The sequence below is a fragment of the Alosa pseudoharengus genome, unplaced genomic scaffold, assembly GCF_046254945.1.
Source record: "Alosa pseudoharengus isolate Yale_2024_CS ecotype anadromous, Long Island Sound unplaced genomic scaffold, YU_APseudo_1.1 YU_APseudo_1.1_scf_5, whole genome shotgun sequence".
Taxonomy (NCBI): Eukaryota; Metazoa; Chordata; class Actinopteri; order Clupeiformes; family Clupeidae; genus Alosa; species Alosa pseudoharengus.
This window is the reverse complement of record NW_027468837.1, coordinates 4,246,506-4,265,482: the sequence shown is the minus strand read 5'-3', so window position 1 is coordinate 4,265,482 and position 18,977 is coordinate 4,246,506. Positions and strand designations below refer to the sequence as shown.

The 18,977-nt window shown below is 41.8% G+C and overlaps 1 protein-coding gene across 1 annotated transcript in view; it reads right to left on the bottom strand.

Annotated features, from left to right (window-relative positions):
• Positions 1–18,742, bottom strand: part of flnba (filamin B a) — a 62,542-nt gene extending 43,800 nt beyond the window's left edge. Inside the window, exons 1-3 of the mRNA XM_076269300.1 lie at positions 18,333–18,742; positions 628–876; positions 315–412 (exon numbers count right to left, since the gene is read on the bottom strand). Of these exons, the coding sequence (XP_076125415.1) occupies positions 315–412; positions 628–876; positions 18,333–18,624 (639 nt within the window). The 5' untranslated portion in view covers positions 18,625–18,742. The remainder of the gene's footprint in view (positions 1–314; positions 413–627; positions 877–18,332) is intronic.
• Positions 18,743–18,977: the final 235 nt, after the last annotated feature.

Here is an 18,977-nt window from a genome sequence, read left to right as displayed (position 1 = left end):
ACAAATGGTTTGGTTAGCTTTTGAAAATGTAATCTACTTTAAAGGAGAGTCACCACTTCAAAGACAAATAAAATAGCTGTTCTGCAATCATTTTTCAGGTCCTCTTTCAAATCATAACAGCAATGCAATGTCACAGACTTGTGAATGTGAATTACATTAACTCATCTTGCATCTCAGCAACATATAGAACATTAGGTCAGGCAGGTCACCTTCTGCAAGTTCTACTTGGACAGAACAAGTTTCAGTGGTGGTGCTCCATGTGTACAAGGAAGATAACTTGACCATTCTTAAAGCAGTTATGGACTCCGGCTCACCTGTGGGATTCCCAACCAATCATCAGCCAGTTGCATGGCCTCTGTAGCATTGTCCACAGGTTTCGCTGTATCCCAGGTCTCCCAGTCTGGACACAGACCTGTAGAACAGCACATACACCACCCAAATCAAACATAATGCCAAGATCAAAATGATTTTTTCTAGATATGAATTAAGCTTAGTACAAGTGAGTAGCTATTTATATCTAATACTGTACATCATTAGGATTTGCTTTAAAACGATCCCAGAAACCACTGATTACATGAGTCCATGTTTTCCAATCAACTTGGTAATGCCTACTGGTGGCCATCTTACCAGGGGCACAACTGTCCACCAAGGCACCCAGGGCTTTTCCATCCTGCCAGTCCTGGCTGAAGTTGGTGATTGGCAGGTCAGGCACTTTGTTCTGGATCCATCCCAGCAACCGCTGTTTGGGTGTCTGTTTCTTGGCCTCTTCGTCATCCTCATCCTCCCACACAGGCATGGAAATGGAGTAATGCAGGATGAGCGTCCATACCATGCCAAGGATGAGCTTCAGGTTTCCATCTACGATTGCCTTACTGTCTGCAGGAGAACAAGCACAAGTGACAGGGGGGTCAGTCTCCTCTAATGGAGAAGAAATCATAAACACTGGACTCCATGTGAAGCAACAAAGACCTCATTAAAATACTGAACTGGGGACTGTTTGTGGCCCAAGAATACTTCAACAACATATTGGACTGCGTACTACGTATCAGCTGGGGGAATGACTCCATTACTTCATAGTCAGATTGAATCCTGAAAGCTGCTTAATTTGTTCTAAGACTTGATGGGCTGTGAGTGTGCACTCAGAATGTGTGTTCATATGTGGTTTTCTGGCACCAGAGCACCAGGCATGTTCTTGGCATTTCAGCCCCTCTTTGCTACAAAGTTCTGACCCATCCTGCCCAGGAGACAAGAACGGACATCTGCATGGAGCGCTCTAATTATCGAGGCTGTCGCCATGGCACCCCATTGTTCCAGTGGATCAGCCGAGGAGCAGAGAGGGCAATGGAGGGAGATGGAATCTGCGGTCCTTGACGGAGTGCAGGACTGTGAAAGTGTCCCAACGGCCACAGAGACTGAAAGCAGGGCTTGCTTCTAAAGGTCAACACATCTTTGAACTTTGTAAGTTTTTATTTTGACAAAGTAGTATAGATAAAATTAAGAGGGCACAGCACAACACTGAATCAAGACATTTATCTCCATGTACTTGAATGTTGCCCCAAAAGCACGCGCACACACACAGACACAAGGTCAGGGCAACACAAAAAGCACAGAACAAGAGACATGGCCATGTTGACTTCATGAGGTACTGCGTATGATTTCCAACATCTCAAGTCATAATGTTTTGTATCATCACATAAGTGAGCCCTTGAGAATTCTTACCATGACCTACCAACCTGAAATGCTATTGTTATACCCTTGAATTAAACAGAGATTTATGATTGAACAAAAAAAAACCCTACCAATTCCTATCTATATTGCAAAACCAATGGATCCCATCTACAACTGATATTTAGCAAAACACATGAAACATGATGCATTACAGATGTCTCTGTGCACTGGTAGTAGCTCCATCCAAAGTTCTGTCTAAACATTCAGACATATTTTGAGCAGACATTAGGAGAGTTAAGGTGCACATATTATGTACAGGATGTTACAGTAGGTTCCATACAGATGTGTACCGAATGTACCAAACGCACTCTTTAACAGTAATCAACAGAATGTACCAAATGCACTCTTTAACAGTAATCAACAGAATGTACCAAATGCACTCTTTAACAGTAATCAACAGAATGTACCAAATGCACTCTTTAACAGTACTTAACAGAATGTACCAAATGCACTCTTTAACAGTAATCAACAGTAGGTGTTTGTGTGGGAACTTGAATTTGAAACATGGTCTGCAAGCATAAACATATTAAGTGGTGGATCATATGTCAGTTTAGTCAACTGATGTAAAAAAAAAACATTTTCAAAATACTATTCCCATTGTTTATTAGCAATATTGTTAACAGTACCTACAGACTTACTGTGATGAAAATGAACCGTGACTTCAAAACCAAAGTACACATAGAACTGATTTTTGTGTACCGTTACACCCCTAGTAGACATATGTATGTAATGTAATGTACAGTATGTACATCTGAGATGAGAAAGAATTGGGAATCGGGTCCTTGTGGCAACTGGCAAATGTTAAAGAGAATTCACCTGACCAAACACCTGATAAAGGTGTTCCAAATTATTTTCCACAAAATTATTTTTCTATGCGGACTACTTGAGGGGAGGCAGGGCAGTCAGGCTACAAAACTCCAAATTCCCTCACTTTTGACCAGGGTCTTGATAAACACACCTATTTAGATTAGTTTGTCTCATCAGCACATACTCGTCCTGTTACAACATAGTGTGTGTGTGTGTGTGTGTGTGTGTGTGTGTGTGTGAGAGAGAGAGAGAGTGTGAGTGTGGATGTGTGTGAGAGAGAGAGAGTGTGAGTGTGGGTGTGAGAGAGAGAGAGAGGGTGAAAAAGAAGGAAAATGTTGACAGCATATCCAAGTGCTTACAACATGAGCTGTATTAAAAAAAAATCACCCATTGTGAAGTAGATTGTGACATTGTTCATTGTTCAATCTCAAGACTAGGACTGGTGAGGAAATTGATTACACTGAAGCAGCACTGAACAGAGAAAATAAAGACATAGAAGCAATCAGTGTTTCTTTGGGGATAGGGCTTTTAAAAAAATGCCAGGGCCAGGGCTCTCCATGCCATAACAATGCAACATACAGGGAAAGTGCATATAAAAGGAAAGAAACAAACCCACTGAACTCTGAATCTGATGCCTTTCTAGAACAGCCCTTTAGGCTATTCTATCACTGCCCCATCAGTTGTTTGTGACAAAACATCAGAGGTTGTCTACAACGAATTCTGCAACATTTTTGTGATCTAGCTGGATCATTTTAAATATTCAGTCCTGCAAAACTGTAATTTTCTTTCTGGAAGTATGTTGTCCTCTATAGATGTGCATGAAGTTATACCAAAGTCCTTTTATGCAAGTCCCTCCACTCGGCAGCCATATTGCAACGCTTTTCGGGCACTCATCGGGCATCCGTTTTGGCAGAAAGGCTTCACGACACCATTCTTGCTCACAGTAAGAACTGTTATCATTAAGTGAGTGATGAATTCAGCAATAACTGTGGCACCTTCATTCCTTATCAGTGATTGAGTGGATCAAGATAACATTGCAGGAAGGGACATGAAGGGGTAAACTTCAGGAGGTGGATCAACTCATGTTCACCCAATCTCTTATGACCAGGCTGGGTCGGGCAAATCAGACGCATGTATGCTTACACGCCTCCAAACGCAGGGCTGAACTGTAGTGATCTCTAGTGCAACTAGAAATGTATGTTTAATGTAGTCTTTGAAGGTTCTTAAGCCAACCAGAGAGTGGGATGCCCATTTTCTAGGGATAGCAAGGTACTGTCTGCCATTGCAAAGCACTGTCAGAGTGCACTTTTGCTTGTGGGTAAGACAGACCGTCAGGAACATTTACAAGCAAGCAAGAGCGCTCAGAAGAGAGTAATCTCAAATACAAAGTATCAATGAAACTGGGTCACTGAATAATTAGATCTAACAACTTAATAGCCCAAAATAGCTCTACTGCCACAGCTTTTGTCAAGTAAAATAATAGCCATCAAATTATTACTGTGAATATAACTAATATCAATATCTTAAAAATCTGTGTGTAAGTTTTCTTAAGTCAAGAGAAGAGGGGAATTTCATGTGCACCGCCTTATTTGTTGTGAGTAGTCATGGTAACAAAACAAATGAGACAACATCGATACTTAAAGCCAAAGCCAGAGGGAGGGGCAGGGCCGGACCGGTTCCAGCACAATGACTCTTATCACTAAGTAGTTACACTTCATGACTTTCAGAATGCCTTATCAGGGCCAAAAGGTAGCTTGGACTTCTCAGGAACAACCCAGCTGGTGAGCCCATAACCTTCAATGGAGCTCCAAAATTGTAACCAACAATACAGGAGTTACCTAGGTTTATAGAGAATATACCACTAATATAGTCACTGCTGAGATGACGTGAAACAAGAGGAACATTTACAACAGGGGTACATTCTCCCCCTGATCCACCACTTGCCTTCACTGTATTAATGCTTTCATAGAATTCAATCGTTTGCCCAAATATTTCCTCACTTTTCATTCAATGTGCAACAACAGCGACAGGAGAAGAAAAAAAAATCAAAGCAGACAATTCTGGCAGACAAAGGAGACTGGGTGTGCATCCTGCACGTGTTTGTCCCACAACTGACTGAATCAGGAGTTTTCAACCAGTGGTCCGCGGCCCACTTGTGGTCCGTGAGGACATTGCTGTCAGTCCCTGACCATGGATTCAGTAATGTAGTTGCAATGTGGAAATCAGTATTTTTATTCAGTGGTGGTCCTGGGGTTGCGTAATTAGTCAGAATGGTGGTTGCTGGATCACAATCAGTTGAAAACTCTTGGTCTGAATCCTCGGAGTGACAAAGAGAGTCCCTGAGGTCACTTCAAAAATGCCCTCCAAACAAAAGTAGGGAGTAAGTAAAGGGTACCTGAGCCCTTAAGGCAGAGACATTTTTCACCCACAGAGGGGGAGGACAAACTTGTTTCCCCTCATGAGTCAAACATCAAAACTCCAATCTGCCTGTGATTGTGTCTGTGTGTGTCATGGCTCTCAGACAGTGGTGTAATCACATAAACACGACACCGGAGTCACATGCAACAGTTTACAGCAAATAATCAACCAGACAAGATGAGTAGTGATGATACGTGATACGACAACTATGATGTAAACTCTGACAAGACATTTGCAGTAAATTGGACATTGCAATTATCAAAGAATCACTTCACGTAACCACGTAACGTCATGCTAAAACAGCTTTCATTTTTCATCTCCACTGAGAAGGGGGTTTAAAAACATGTTAAGGAAGGTGGGAATGGTTGGGGGAGGAAGATTAAAGAAGGAAAGAGAGAGATTATGAAATAATTCCTCAGATCACTCCCACACAGCAATTCCAGCCCAAAACCATTGACAGAGATGTCAACTCAGGACATAATGCAATACACTGCCAAAATACACATCAGCAGATTCATCCTACTTACTAGTACAAGACTGTAAAAGAGCTTAAATGACTGAACTACTCCCTTGTCTGTCTGAGATGAATAACACTAAGGGAATGATGACCTAGAACTACTCATGACACTGTGCATAAAGCACAACAGAAGCATTTGCTGATGTTCATATAGAAATGATTCCAGGAGTGATGAGCCAAAATCAATTGAAAACAAGATTCTGAGATTTAAACATTAAAACATCCATTGTTTTTACTCAAATTAGTTCACATTGTCAGACACAGCAGACCAACAGCTTTTTCAATTGTGGTGCTTCGGCATCGGGCTAGCCATGCAAATAAATCACTGTTTTACACCATTTACGAGGCTCAATGTATCTCCACACTTCATTGGTAGACTTCCGAGGGCCCTGACATTTAAAACGAGACATTGAGAACTTTGAAAAAGCACTGGTAGTTTACTTACAAGACGATTTATACAGACAGTATCTTCATGAAGTTTAGCGTTTGCTGCCATCTTGAATTTAGTCACGATAAGTCGAGCGACGAGTAAGAATGAACAGGTATGATAAGGGATCAGATTCCAAAAATAATTCAGTGGAAATGCATGGATTCCAGTTGCTGCTACTGGAAGAAACTGGAATCCATGCATTTCCACTGAATTATTTCGGAAGTCTACCAATGAAGTGTGGAGATACATTGAGCCTCGTAAATGGTGTAAAACAGTGATTTATTTGCATGGCTAGCCCGATGCCGAAGCACCACAATTGAAAAAGCTGTTGGTAGCATCGGCTAACTAGCGCCAGATTTTGGAGTGCAGGGGACAAGCCGAGATGGGCTATGAGACATACGTTCACACTCGGTATCATGTTTCAATACACTTTAGGTCAATATCACACCGGAATTCTCCTTTAACACATTGCTTTTGTTATTCGTTTTAAGAGTGTACACAATATGTGTTGAAAATAACACAACTTGTGTTGCTTTTTAACACATCTCTATGTCCAGATAGAGACAACACAGTTTGTGTTGTTTCTAACACATTAATTTTAAGAGTGTACTCTTATGTAAAATTAAAAATAGTTTAGTTATAAAATCTCACACCCCACAGCAGCAACTCAATGCAACAAAGTCAGTACACTTTTCTGAGATTCAAAGCACATTTTTGAGATCCATTCTTCCAGAGTACAACCCTCTGACAAATACTGCAAAGGTGTTCTTTTGGATTCGTATTAGGCAACATACTTGGCCAGGTCATAGTTTTCACTCTTTTACTTCTTTAGAAACACTGGCAGAATCAGCAATTGGCTTTGGAATGTTATGATAGGCCTACTCCTCAAGTTAAGATTGGGAGTCATCTAGTCAGCCAGTATGCTGGTATATCCACAGATACTTGCAGTCCCATATCACACTCCCAGCGCCATGCTACACTGTCAGGACTATGCATTTACTGTGGTAGTCCTAGCCAAGTTCAGGCCAAACATGCTGGATCCTGTCTGAACTAAATAGCTCTTTGGCAAAACTGCACAATCAAACGTAGGTAAAGAATATATTATGAAGATTAGACAGTGGAGAATGAAGATTATTGGGAGCACATTCTCTGGTCAGAAGAGACCATGATTAATTTGCCTGGCCCAGTTGGGTCCAGCATGTCTGGTCTGAACCTAGCTAGGACCTTCTTGTCCCCTATACCTACCTACCTGAACAGATTTTTCTGAATGCATGTTAAACTTGTTAAACCATAGGATCCTGTTTTGTTTGTTAAACCATAGGATCCTGTTTTATACTAAGAGTAAAAAAAATATTCCCTGAGGACATCTGTATTATCAACCACAAACTGTGATAGTAAAATAAGGTCACCAACAGGTTTAATTCCTTATGGGTCTCAACTATCACAAGTGAAAGTAGGCATGAAACCAGAGCATAACTAGTTTAACTACTACCATATAATGCTTCTGCATCTTCAAACTAGGAAAATTATGTGGACAGCTGCAAAGGTGCAGAGTTGTGTATAGCTACTGTATGCCATCCAATTGCAACTGAGCAACATGAGAGATGGATTCTGTCCCCTTCAGACCTGCTGAGGGGAGCGGTCACGCCACCCTGGCTACCTATCCAGCCTCAGGCCCAAACGCTGAGAGCAAAACAGCATGGAATAGTTAGTTGTCTGAAGATAGTGAACAGGGATTTTAATGGTGAATGAGTGACTGAAACAAATCAGCTTTTGTTCAAGGGCACACTTAATGTACATTAATAAATAAAGAGGACAGCCTACATTGTGGGACACTGAGTTTTGATGTTGGAGGACAGCACAAAGCCCATTGTCCACACTAGCAGTAGCTTACATTTCACATTTCATTTCTATGAGGACACTGGCATAAATTGCTTTCCAATTCCCCTTCCTGTACATGAGTTGACTAAAGACAAGAAATTTGAATTTGGGGGAAATTACATTGATTTACTCCAACATCTCACATGGGTTATTTCCTGTGGTTTTACACATTACCTCAGCGCTGAGGTCATAACTCAGCAGCTGGGTGAAACCACATGACGTTCCTTCTAACTGATCTGCAAGATAATTATTCCTGTTGGCTCTTAGAAGAGCACTGTAACAAATAGGATTGACTGTGTAAACCCTCATGTGAAATATACAAGTGGAAATGTTTTAATTCAACAGGGTTTAAATCCTGTACAAATCTGTGGAATTACGGCAGTCAGCACTTTCCAATCTTCAGCAAAACATTTATTGTTTTGCTGTCTAAAACAGTTGAGTACAATCTAGCTCTACTGTACATACCCCACAGTGAGAGACATTTCATTTTCTGATCCCAGTATGCTTTTCATCATCAACTCAACACACCAAAACAATTGCCTACCCATTACAGTCACTCATGCATGCTGACAAACTTGACTAACTAAAATGTGGCCTCTCGGAGTGGTGGCGGCATGTGAACTGGGCCTGAGAAACACCATTACAAAGGAGAACAATGCGTGACTACTGTTGTGTGTACACCCAGAAAAACAGCAATTCATTAACCTGGCATTTATTTAGCAAAGATGTCATATCTGGCCTGCGTGCCTGTTCTTCTCCCGAGGCTGGGCTTCTAATAGTGACATCAGGGACAGTCTGAGAAAGGCCCCTGTGGGTTTGTACTTGTACCTAGCGAGCGACATACTTCTAGTATGACATCATCCAAAGCTCTTCTCAGCCAACAAGAGTGGGCCCAGAACAAAGTGTTTCACCCTAAAGCCCCCATTAGTAGTCCAGTCAGGCCCTTCACAACTATACGGCTTTGACAAAGCCATGGCCAAAGCCATGCAAAACAGACACGAGACCATCTGGAGAACAATGACAATAATGCCAAATTACACACATGCACAAACACATAAACAGAGCAAGACAGGAAAACACTACCCCCTCTGAGTTCCACTGGAAGCCAAGAGGTGGGGGTGGATTATGGGCCATTAGGAATCTCTGTTTAACATAGCACCCAGTTCTGGACATCAGAAGGAACAAGCTGGCTTGAGAATAGAGTCCCTGATCTCAACAGAAAAATCTGCATTCCAAATCATAATGGCCCCCTAATTAAAAGCCATTAGACTAATGACTTTTGCCCAAATTACTGCATATTTACATCATTAGGCATTTTACTTGCGAGGAAAAGAAAATCCAAGGGTAATACAAGGAGGATCTTAGACTGCAAAAAAGGAGCACATGGAAAAAGTGAAGTTGTTTTATGACACCAAGAACAAGGATTGCACTTGGGATTGTACTGTTCAATGTATGGCTCATGAATGTATGGAAAGGCATTTAAAGCCAGGAGCTTTAAGTGTGTCAAATCACACTTCTCTGATTGCATCAGGATCCAGGAGGTGACAGGCTGTTCAGTGAGCCCTTACTTGTTCTTATGGGGTTTTTTTCTTAACTCCCACTGAACAGAAGAAATTAAAACAACTGAAACATGTTGCCAGGCTTGTTTTCCTGGCCAAGGCACTGGCCTTACACGGCTTTTCCACCCTCCACCCCCCTCCCACTCTTTCCTGCAATCACATCATGCCTTTGCATTATGATGGGAACATCAACTCCCTTTCATCTACGCTGGAGTGCAATTCCCAGGAACACCAATGTTTCTCATTTGAGATCTCCACTACTCTTCATTACAGCACACTTATTTCAAGGAGATGACATCACTTCTGGTGAAAGCATATAAGATGTTCCCATTTAGTTGCTGGAAGGCCACCAGATGGTTTATATGGTTTATGGCATAAATCTCAATTACACACTCTCAGTCAGAGAGGGAGCTGTGGGGGTGTCTGGAGGAAGTGAAAGGTTTTGGAGGAGGGCGATAGCACTCACACAGCTCTGTTGTGGCCATGACAGCTGGGTGAGGAGCTCTGGCCTGACTGGAGCAGAGCGCTAGAATGGCCCACGCTACCTTGTTCTGCCTTAGAACCCACTACCTTATTCTGCCTTAGAACCCACTACCTTGTTCTGCCTTAGAACCCACTACCTTGTTCTGCCTTAGAACCCACTACCTTTAGGAGGTGCCTTCTTGGTCACTGAATGACATAGCCTGACATAGTCATACTCAATTCTATTCAGAATGTGGGCCTGATACTGCTTGCATTGGGACCTGATTATGGGGCGTTTCAACCGATAAGGGGGGAAAAATGGCTCTGCACAAAATTGGATAAACCTAACCAATCAGCTGACCGTGAGTCCTGTAGGGAGAACAGCCAAAACAACCTTCTTCTCGACAAATGCCTTAATTGCTGTTTTCTGTTCATTTTCTGTTCAAGTTATTGCACTGTCAATATCTTGTAAAACAGGTGGGATAGCAACATCTAAATGTCTCGCTTCTCTAGCACCAGGCTTTTTATTGTAGGCTAAACCAAATCAAACAAGTGAAGCGAGCTCAGGTGGCCTGAATGACTAGGTACTGTTGCTTACATACCTATGGTTGATCATCTATCCATCTGGTATAAAGGCCGCAGAGGATCTGATTGGTCCGCACAGTTCTGAAGTATTCATAGAAGCTTCACCTGAGGGTGTGTGTGTGTGTGTGTGTGTGTGTGTGCACCTGCACCATACGCCGGCGACCCGGGTTCGATTCCCACCCTGTGGTCCTTTCCGGATCCCACCACGACTCTCTCTCCCACTCACTTCCGGTCATTCTCCACTGTCTAATTAAAGGCATAAAAAAGCCCAAAAAATATACTTAAAAAAAACAAACACTGGGAGATATAATGACTGAGTGTGCTTTACATCCTCCCATGCTCAACACAAGGCCGCGGTCCGAGTTATAGCTGGAATATCATCCCTGTCAATAACCTATTTTACGAGATGAGGGCATCTGGGATGGGTCTCAACTTTACTAGACTTACTTAGTGGATTTTAAGTGGCCAGTCCTGGAAAGTTCATAAAGGGAGTTGGAGTGTGAGGGAGAAAAGTGATTAGCATCTTGTCTTTAACTGACCCCTCTCCGCTTTCAGCTTCTTCTGCACTTCTAATTGGTACCCTGTGCCACCACATAGCCTCTGACTGCTTGGCCAAGGGGAACCTCGCTCAGCCACTTAGTCTGTCCTCCCCAGCATTTACCTCATCCTTTATTCGCCACAAAGACCAGAGGAAAACATTTTACATGCGGTTACAGCAATGCTTTTCTAGCAAACATGCACAGTTGCTGATTAACTGCACAACACAGATGAGAGTCATACAAAGAGTGATGCATAGCTCAGAAAATGACCTAGTTCTCCATCTAAATATGGGGTTTTTGCTATGACAAAAACAAAAGGCTTACTCCTGTTAGCAACTGTACTCTGTTCCAACTGGCTATGGAACATAATTCACATTAAGTAGTAGTAGTAGTAGTAGTAGTAGTAGTAGAGTAGTAGAACGTGTGACTTGTTTGTCGATGACAAGCAATTTCCTTGCAAACATTATAAGGATCACCGAAGTCACCAGTATCAGTATTTCAGAATCATCCTTATATGAACAACATGAGGGCCTACTGGTTATCAATTAAAAAAAAAAAGAAAAAAGAAAAGAGAAATCAAACAAACAAGGAATCAAAGAGCATGCTAGTCTTCCTGGGGCATTTTCTGTGCACAACTGATGTGGCATTAATGGCTTGGCAGATAGCTAGTGGAAGGCCTTCCTGAGCGGTGTTGTGTTACACACTCTGATGGCCGTATACAGAGAGCTCCTCTATGGAGGTAAGTGTAACCCCAGAAGCCCCCTTTGTGGGAGCAGGGGAATACAAAACATACAGAAACCAGCGTAGCTTTCAGACATGCAGGGAGTAACATATACCCCTCACTACACGCCTTTGTGTGACACAGCTGACTAATGTCTCTGATGGACAAAGGGCACTTCTTGGTCTCAATTTTTCATTTTCAAGATAGCAATGGTTAATGAGAACAAACACCAAAGTAGATAAACACAAGGTGAAGTCAGAGGGATTAGGCTAAGCCCAGGTGTTTAAATTTAAAGGGATCAGTTTTTTTTGTTTTCATTTTTAAAAAGGCAATACTAATTCATTTTAAAATAAAATCTGTTGATCCATTTACGAGATAAGAGACAAATAACTACTGCAAATGATAACCATCCATAGCAGTATGTTTTGTATTTTAACACTCAACACCAGACTGGAATCATGCATTGCTGAGTTAAATCAAACTTTCTTACTGAAAGCAAACATTGCAAAATGTCCACATGGGAAGCTGCTCAGATAATGTGCTGATCTTCCTCTAATGTCTCCTTCATTTTTAAAGACATACAACAGCTTTGAAGCTTTTCCTCCTAAACTCCTAAACTGATGTCTTCCAGCTCCAATTGAGCATTTTATAAAATGTATAAATATCTACACATCCTCTAGCACCACGACTGACAGTACAGAAAAATGAGACAAAAACAATTACTAATAAAACTACTGATGCATGAAAATGCCTGCTCTCCAATTCAAATCATTACATACCAATAATGGGTACAGGATCACTGAGAATACTGATAAAGTGTTGCCACCTCTAATGCTGATTGCTAGCACAGCGCTTACTAGTATGCCATCAGTTCCAAGGGTACAATGGCACAACAGCCAAAAATACACACCCAAATTCCCTTTGCCATTTCCATAAAGACAAATTAGATTACTGAACAACTTGTTTGATGCTTATTTAGTTCTTCATAATATGCATGTACACATGGGCTTACACAAACACACAATGTTGTCGGTCCTGTGGGACAGATTCAGCAGAGACGTGACCTGCAGTAAAGCTGCATTTTGGCCTGTAAGTGAAGAGGTACTGCTCCGGTATCTTAGTGAAAGCATCTGGAAAATGTGTACATCCAAGAACAGCTCCAGCTCAGGCTTTTGGGGAGGGGTTTCTGTCAACAAAGTTGATTACCTCATTGTGGAGAGTGCAAAAGGAGCCTTTGTACAGATAGTATGACAGAACAGTGAAACATTAACTTTTTAGGTTAGCAACCCACTGCCACAGTCCAAGAACCAGTCAACATTACAACCAGCACACAATGCTGAGATTCACTACTATGGTAAGGATGACGCAACATCTTAAATTCATCAGCTCACCAAAAGGCTGACAACTATACCCCAACAAATAGTGAAACTTGTGAACTTGTGAAATAGTGAATAGTTGCTCATCATTGATTTCTGCCATTACTGGAACTGGAGTGAGTGTTCTTGATGCCAACTCAGGCCCACATGGGTTCAGTCCAGCAGTCCAAAACCACCTCACTGCCTGGTTACCATACAAACCCAGCAGCTGTCCTGACCTGACATTTCTCTCTTCTTTTTTAGGAGGGAAAACGTCTATTGCCAAATCCAACCAACAGAATATGGTCAGCACTAAGGTAATGGAAACAGTTAAGTGATGGGGAAAGCGTAGTGTCAGTCAGATGAACAAATGAGAACAGTCACACACACACACACACACACACACGATGGAGGAGAAGGGAAGTGAGGTAAGACTCAGGTCTGTAATCCAGGCTAATGGCAGTGAAGCAAAGGGCTTTCCTAGGCAGACATCACCTTTCTGGCAAATACATTCCTCACAATCTGTGGCCTAGCATGACAGTGAATATTATTGTTGTTGGGCAATGCTATGGTAACGTAAAAATGTTTAGCTGTGAAAGGGAGGTTCTTAGCACTTTCCTCTGAGACTAACCCTAACACTAACTCCACACTGAAAAGGTACAGAGTCCCGCAGATTATTTTCAATGGCTACACAACGTGGGAACATAGATGGATACAAAACACATCCTAATGCAGATGAACTGGCTTCTACAAGAGCATGGACCAGTGTGACAACCTAACCTGTCAACTGATACTGAAACTGAAGGTATGGCAAGTGAGAGTTTCACCTGGAAAGGACAGTACAATGTATTTGTTGTACTGCTGTGATGCAACCCTCTGTTAGAGTAGCAACATGTATCCTGGAGTGACCAGACCTGCTGTACAATTGTTCTCACTAACACAGTAAAGGTATTTCACCCTCAGATGTCACTGAACAATGCTGAAGTGTGTTGCAATCTGACCAAGAGGAGAGGAATGGCCAATATGTGACATGGTAGTACAGGCATTTCCACCTCTGCAGATATTATAGAAAAATCCCTTCCTGTCTTGGGTTCTTCCACGTAGGAGTCTTCCTGTGGTCGTGGCTAAAATGGTCTAGTCAGGTGTGGCCTGTCTGTCAACCCTAGGTCACTTCCTCTTCCTCTCCTACAATTCACAAAGGAGTAAGACAGGCCAGTGTGGCCAAGTGCAATCCACTAACAGGACTGACTACTTGCAAACTGACTAAAAGGCTGGGGAGCATCCAAACATGTCATCAATGCTAGCTTGCCTCTTTAGAGATCATTTAAAGCAGATGTATTCATTGGGAGTTGCTTAACAGGGAAAGCAAGAGTGGAGATATCTTACCTTGACTGATATGAAGAATAAATCTTAAACAAACATGCATGATAAGGCATGGTCACTGGACTTGAATCAAGTGAGCTTAGTAATTGAATAATCAACAACACTGCATAAATGTACAAGTGTGACATAAATGCATCAGTGGTGTGTGTGTGTGTGTGTGTGTGTGTGTGTGTGTGTGTTGGGGGGTTCCTTCACAGGGCTGGTCTTAACGAGAATGCCAGAGCTGTATGATTCGTGCACATGATGGGGCCTCTTGCCTCAGTTGTATCCCCAGGAGAATGGAGACAGCCAAGAAAGAGAAAGGGCCTGCTTGAAAATGACTATGTTGCTCCACTATACCTCTCTGTGTGTGTGTGTGTGTGTGTGTACACTAAAGGGAAAAAAAAAACACATAATGCTACTAGTACCAATACTAAACTGTTACTAAACTAACACTACTACTAACAGTACTACTTGACTGACAGATAGAAAAGGAACTGTTGATAAAAACAGTAGCAGCACAGAAATATGACACTGAAGCACAAGGCACACCCTTATATATAAACAACCATGGCACCCTGGTGCAACCATTGTAAAGAGAATATGAATTAACATTTTGCTTGTTAATGAGTACATGTAATGAATGAGTGGTATACATCTTTCCTCTTGTATCTTGATATAGCTTGATGTGCACGCTCAGTCAAGGCTAGATGGATAAAAACATATGTCTTGAATTTCCCCTTGAGGATCAATAAAGTATCTATCTATCTATCTATCTGCCTCAGTCAAGACTTCTTTGTTCCAATTCATGTCTTTCATCATGTAACAGTGAAACACTGCTGATCAAGGACTTCAGACAGAATTTCTTGTTTGAGAACACTGTGCAAATTATTTCCATACACCGTCTTCTAATACTTGGGTATGATTTGTTAAGATGAAAATGTATATAAATTCAGTGAAACAGCTGACAGATACGTATACGTATAGCCCTACAATTAGTACTGCTAAGCCTGATGCGGATTTCAATTGTGCTGTAAATGGCCCAAGTAACTCATGTCCAACTTTAAAACTAAAAACATCTCCTTGTGGACCTCTGTGAATTAAACTGATCTATGTGATTAAGCTCAATCCAACCCAGAGAGGAAATTCTCATAAGGAGAAACAAGCAAGTACAGGAGAAACAGCTTGTGAGGATATTTGAATGTGGAAAATCACAGTACAGTAGGTGAGGTCATAAGGCATATGGGTGGCCATCCTGCTCAGTCTCCCTTCTGCCTTACCTGGGTACCCCTCATCTCCGCCTGTCTTTATTTGTTTGACAGGGAGGCACAACATCTCGCAGCTCCATGCCAACCACCACAGCCCACAATCTCACTCTAGTCTGGTTGAGAGCTTCACAGTGAGTGGCTCCATACAAAGGAAGCTTTCAGCGCTCCAGACAGAGTCCACTGCACAGGAAATACTTTGCGGGAAACATTCAGTTTTAAGAGAAAAAAGTTCCCCCCTATCTCTAGGCACCTGGAGCATCATCTTGTGAAACATACTAGAAATGTCAACCCCATAGAAATGTACGGGGACAGTTCGTAATGCCAAGATGGCAGCTGTCTACACATATTCCGCCCCTTCCCAAACCAAAAAACATGAAAGTAACCAATCGCATTTTTGGAAATAGCATGATTGACATTTTGTCTTTTGTTTACTTCCACTCCACCATGGTGCCTATGCAGTGAGCAAGTTCATGTAAATGTCTTTTTTGCTTCATTTTACACCATTTTATCCAGATTTAAACACAGACTTTTTTATGCCAATATGACCTCTCTATTTGGAGTTATGTATGCCCCCTATTCCTTTAAAAAAGGCCTGATCTTGTTAGTGTTAAATAACTGCCTGAAAACATTACCAAAACGGCCAGCGAGTGGCAAAGCTTGCCTTAAAGGACTTTGGCTGAGGTTAGTGACGTAATATCAACAATTATCACCCCATATTAACCACTATTACCTCCCATCTCACCTCATACAGGACTGGACTTCTCATGGCCCTACAAATAGTAACAGGCTTTGGAGGAGAGTGCCCTCCAGCCGCCTGAGTCTACGGAGTTCATTCACTCTCTTAATGCCAGTGTTCATTTCTTCCAGTCAATTTATTGGTAATTTCTCTGTATAACTTTGGAAACTCCAGCCCACCAACGTCAGTTAAGTTATGGTTACAAGTCTGACTCAGCTTTAACCAAGGAGACTCAAAACCAACATCACAAGCCATCTTGGTATTTAAAAGACTAATGAAAACCACATTATTTTCAGTCATAAAGTCTGGAATAGCACAGACACATGATTACAATGCTAACCTTCCTAATAATTTTAACCCTAATGCCTTAGTCAAACAATAGTACGAGAAACAAACATGATAACTAGCCAGCTTTATTATGCTTTGGCTGCTTGAATGTAGCCTACTGTACCATTATGCACCATAATGGCCAAGTGAAAAGCCTGGTTATTGATCACCACTCTTGCTGGCATTCATCTATATTTACCACACAGAGAGCTGTAAAAACACCATGGAGCCAGGCAATGGACAGGAAGGTGGTATCATTCAGGATGTGTCTGTGTAAATCCTCATCTGCTGAACCCTTCCATCCTCTTCCTGAGTAAACAGGGGCTATTCACCAGTTGTTCAGGAGGGATTATCGTAAATAGTCCAAGAAGAGGTCAACTGTGATGGTGACTGGTGCATTGTCCAACAAAGCACTAGAATTTCAGGCTCATCTCAATGTATTTGTTTAAGTATTTGGAATAAAATCACTGAATGTCCTTTCAATTAGGACGCTTCAGTCTAATCTTTGTGCACTTCTTTACAGTGATGTGACACTAAGATAAGCAATTTACAATTTTCATTTCTGAATAACTGGTAGGCCAGTAAACTCGAGTAAAAAAAGCACTAACAAAAACTAAAATCATCCTTATACAAACCTTCATTCAAAAGTAGCCTATGGCACTCACGATAACAGTGATGGCTACAGTGTTAAAGCCTGTCGATGTAAGGCTTGAGATAGATTAGGTATGTTGCCTAGGTGATTCTTGTCTACCATTGTAAAATTAACAAGTCAACTGGTCCTTGTTTTACAAAAACAAGATAAGCACCTGTCCTTGCAGTTATTTCGGACCAATCACCGTGTGCTGAATCAGGTGCAGCATTTACAATCTGCTGTAGCCTAATGTAGGCTATGTCAGGTTCCCAGCTATGTCCCTTTTCTAAAACATTGCCTGAGGATAAAAAAAAAGGTAGGCCTAGGTCTAATAGGTCTTAGGAAAAGACCATGGTGGTAGCTTATTTACCAACCTAATGGACAACTTGTCCTGTTTGATATTTCTGTCTTCAATTAATTAGCAGAGCTGAAACATCCTTCCCTCACTCATTCTCTTGGACAAAAACCTTGCACACAATCGCAACTATTGACAGATACATTTTCACGTGGGTGAAGCAGGTCACTAGCTGACAACATGGCAGACCAAGTTGTAACTGCACCTCGTGCAATGTAACAACACAGAGCTACAAGTTAAAGTTTCAATGTAGCCTGTCAGTGAAATCCAGACACTTAAGAAACGAATCTGAAAAAAAACGACATGCCGAACACAGGTAGCCTACCCTACCTTCCATGCCCCATTTCCTTACCGTTAATAGGACCGTGGTCATTTTGACCAAAGCTACAAAGCAGGTGGTTATAGCCTTCCTCCCTAGTTAAAAGTTGACTAGGCCAATTCTTAAGGAAGGTGTGCAGGGGCAGCCTAATTGTGACAGCACAGGTGACTCCTCATCCTAAATTTACTTTAACCTTGCCATCAAACTTTTGAAATTGTTGCGAGTAGCTATAACTATCTATGTCGTGTTGGGTCTGAGTTAGTGAAACTGAAACAACAACTGAAACAAAATAAACAAAATAAAAATGCGAAAAATTGGGATATGCTACTTACCGATTGATACCAGGCGAATATTTTCGCGGTCCAAAAATTCAAGTGCGACAGATACATTTTCGAGTTTCATCTGCCTGAAGGTTGGTCTTTGATGGTATTTTCTATACATCTTCTTCTGGCTCAGGACTTCCAACAGGGCAATGAGCCTCAAGCCGTCGCCCAGGTCGATTTGCAGGTCTGCTATCCGCTTGTTAACGCACTTCAGGTGCTCATTGCACCAACGAGTGAAGGTGTTCTGCTGGATCTTTTTCCATGGGGCGTCTTCTGCCAAATCTTTCTCAGTAGCCGGCATACTTTTACCTTTGTGTTACTTTGTCTAATTCTTCTGCGAGGCTGGTGATCAAGTGCACGCTGCCTGTGCCGAGGGGTGTTTGAACTGCTTTAGTTCCCACAGCCTCGAGTATTTGCTTGCTCGAAATGACTGCGCCTGCGCAATGTTCCATTGAAGGGAAAAGTTGGATTAGATGACGCCTCTCCGCAAGCTCTCCTATAGTATGACCATTCGAATTGACTGGAAACGAACACCTTTTTTCGTTCGTAATAGAATTGAAACATTTATTTGTACATGGATACTTATTTTGTGCTATACATTTATTACTATACATACACTCGTTGCATGTATATATACCGGTATTATATTTATAT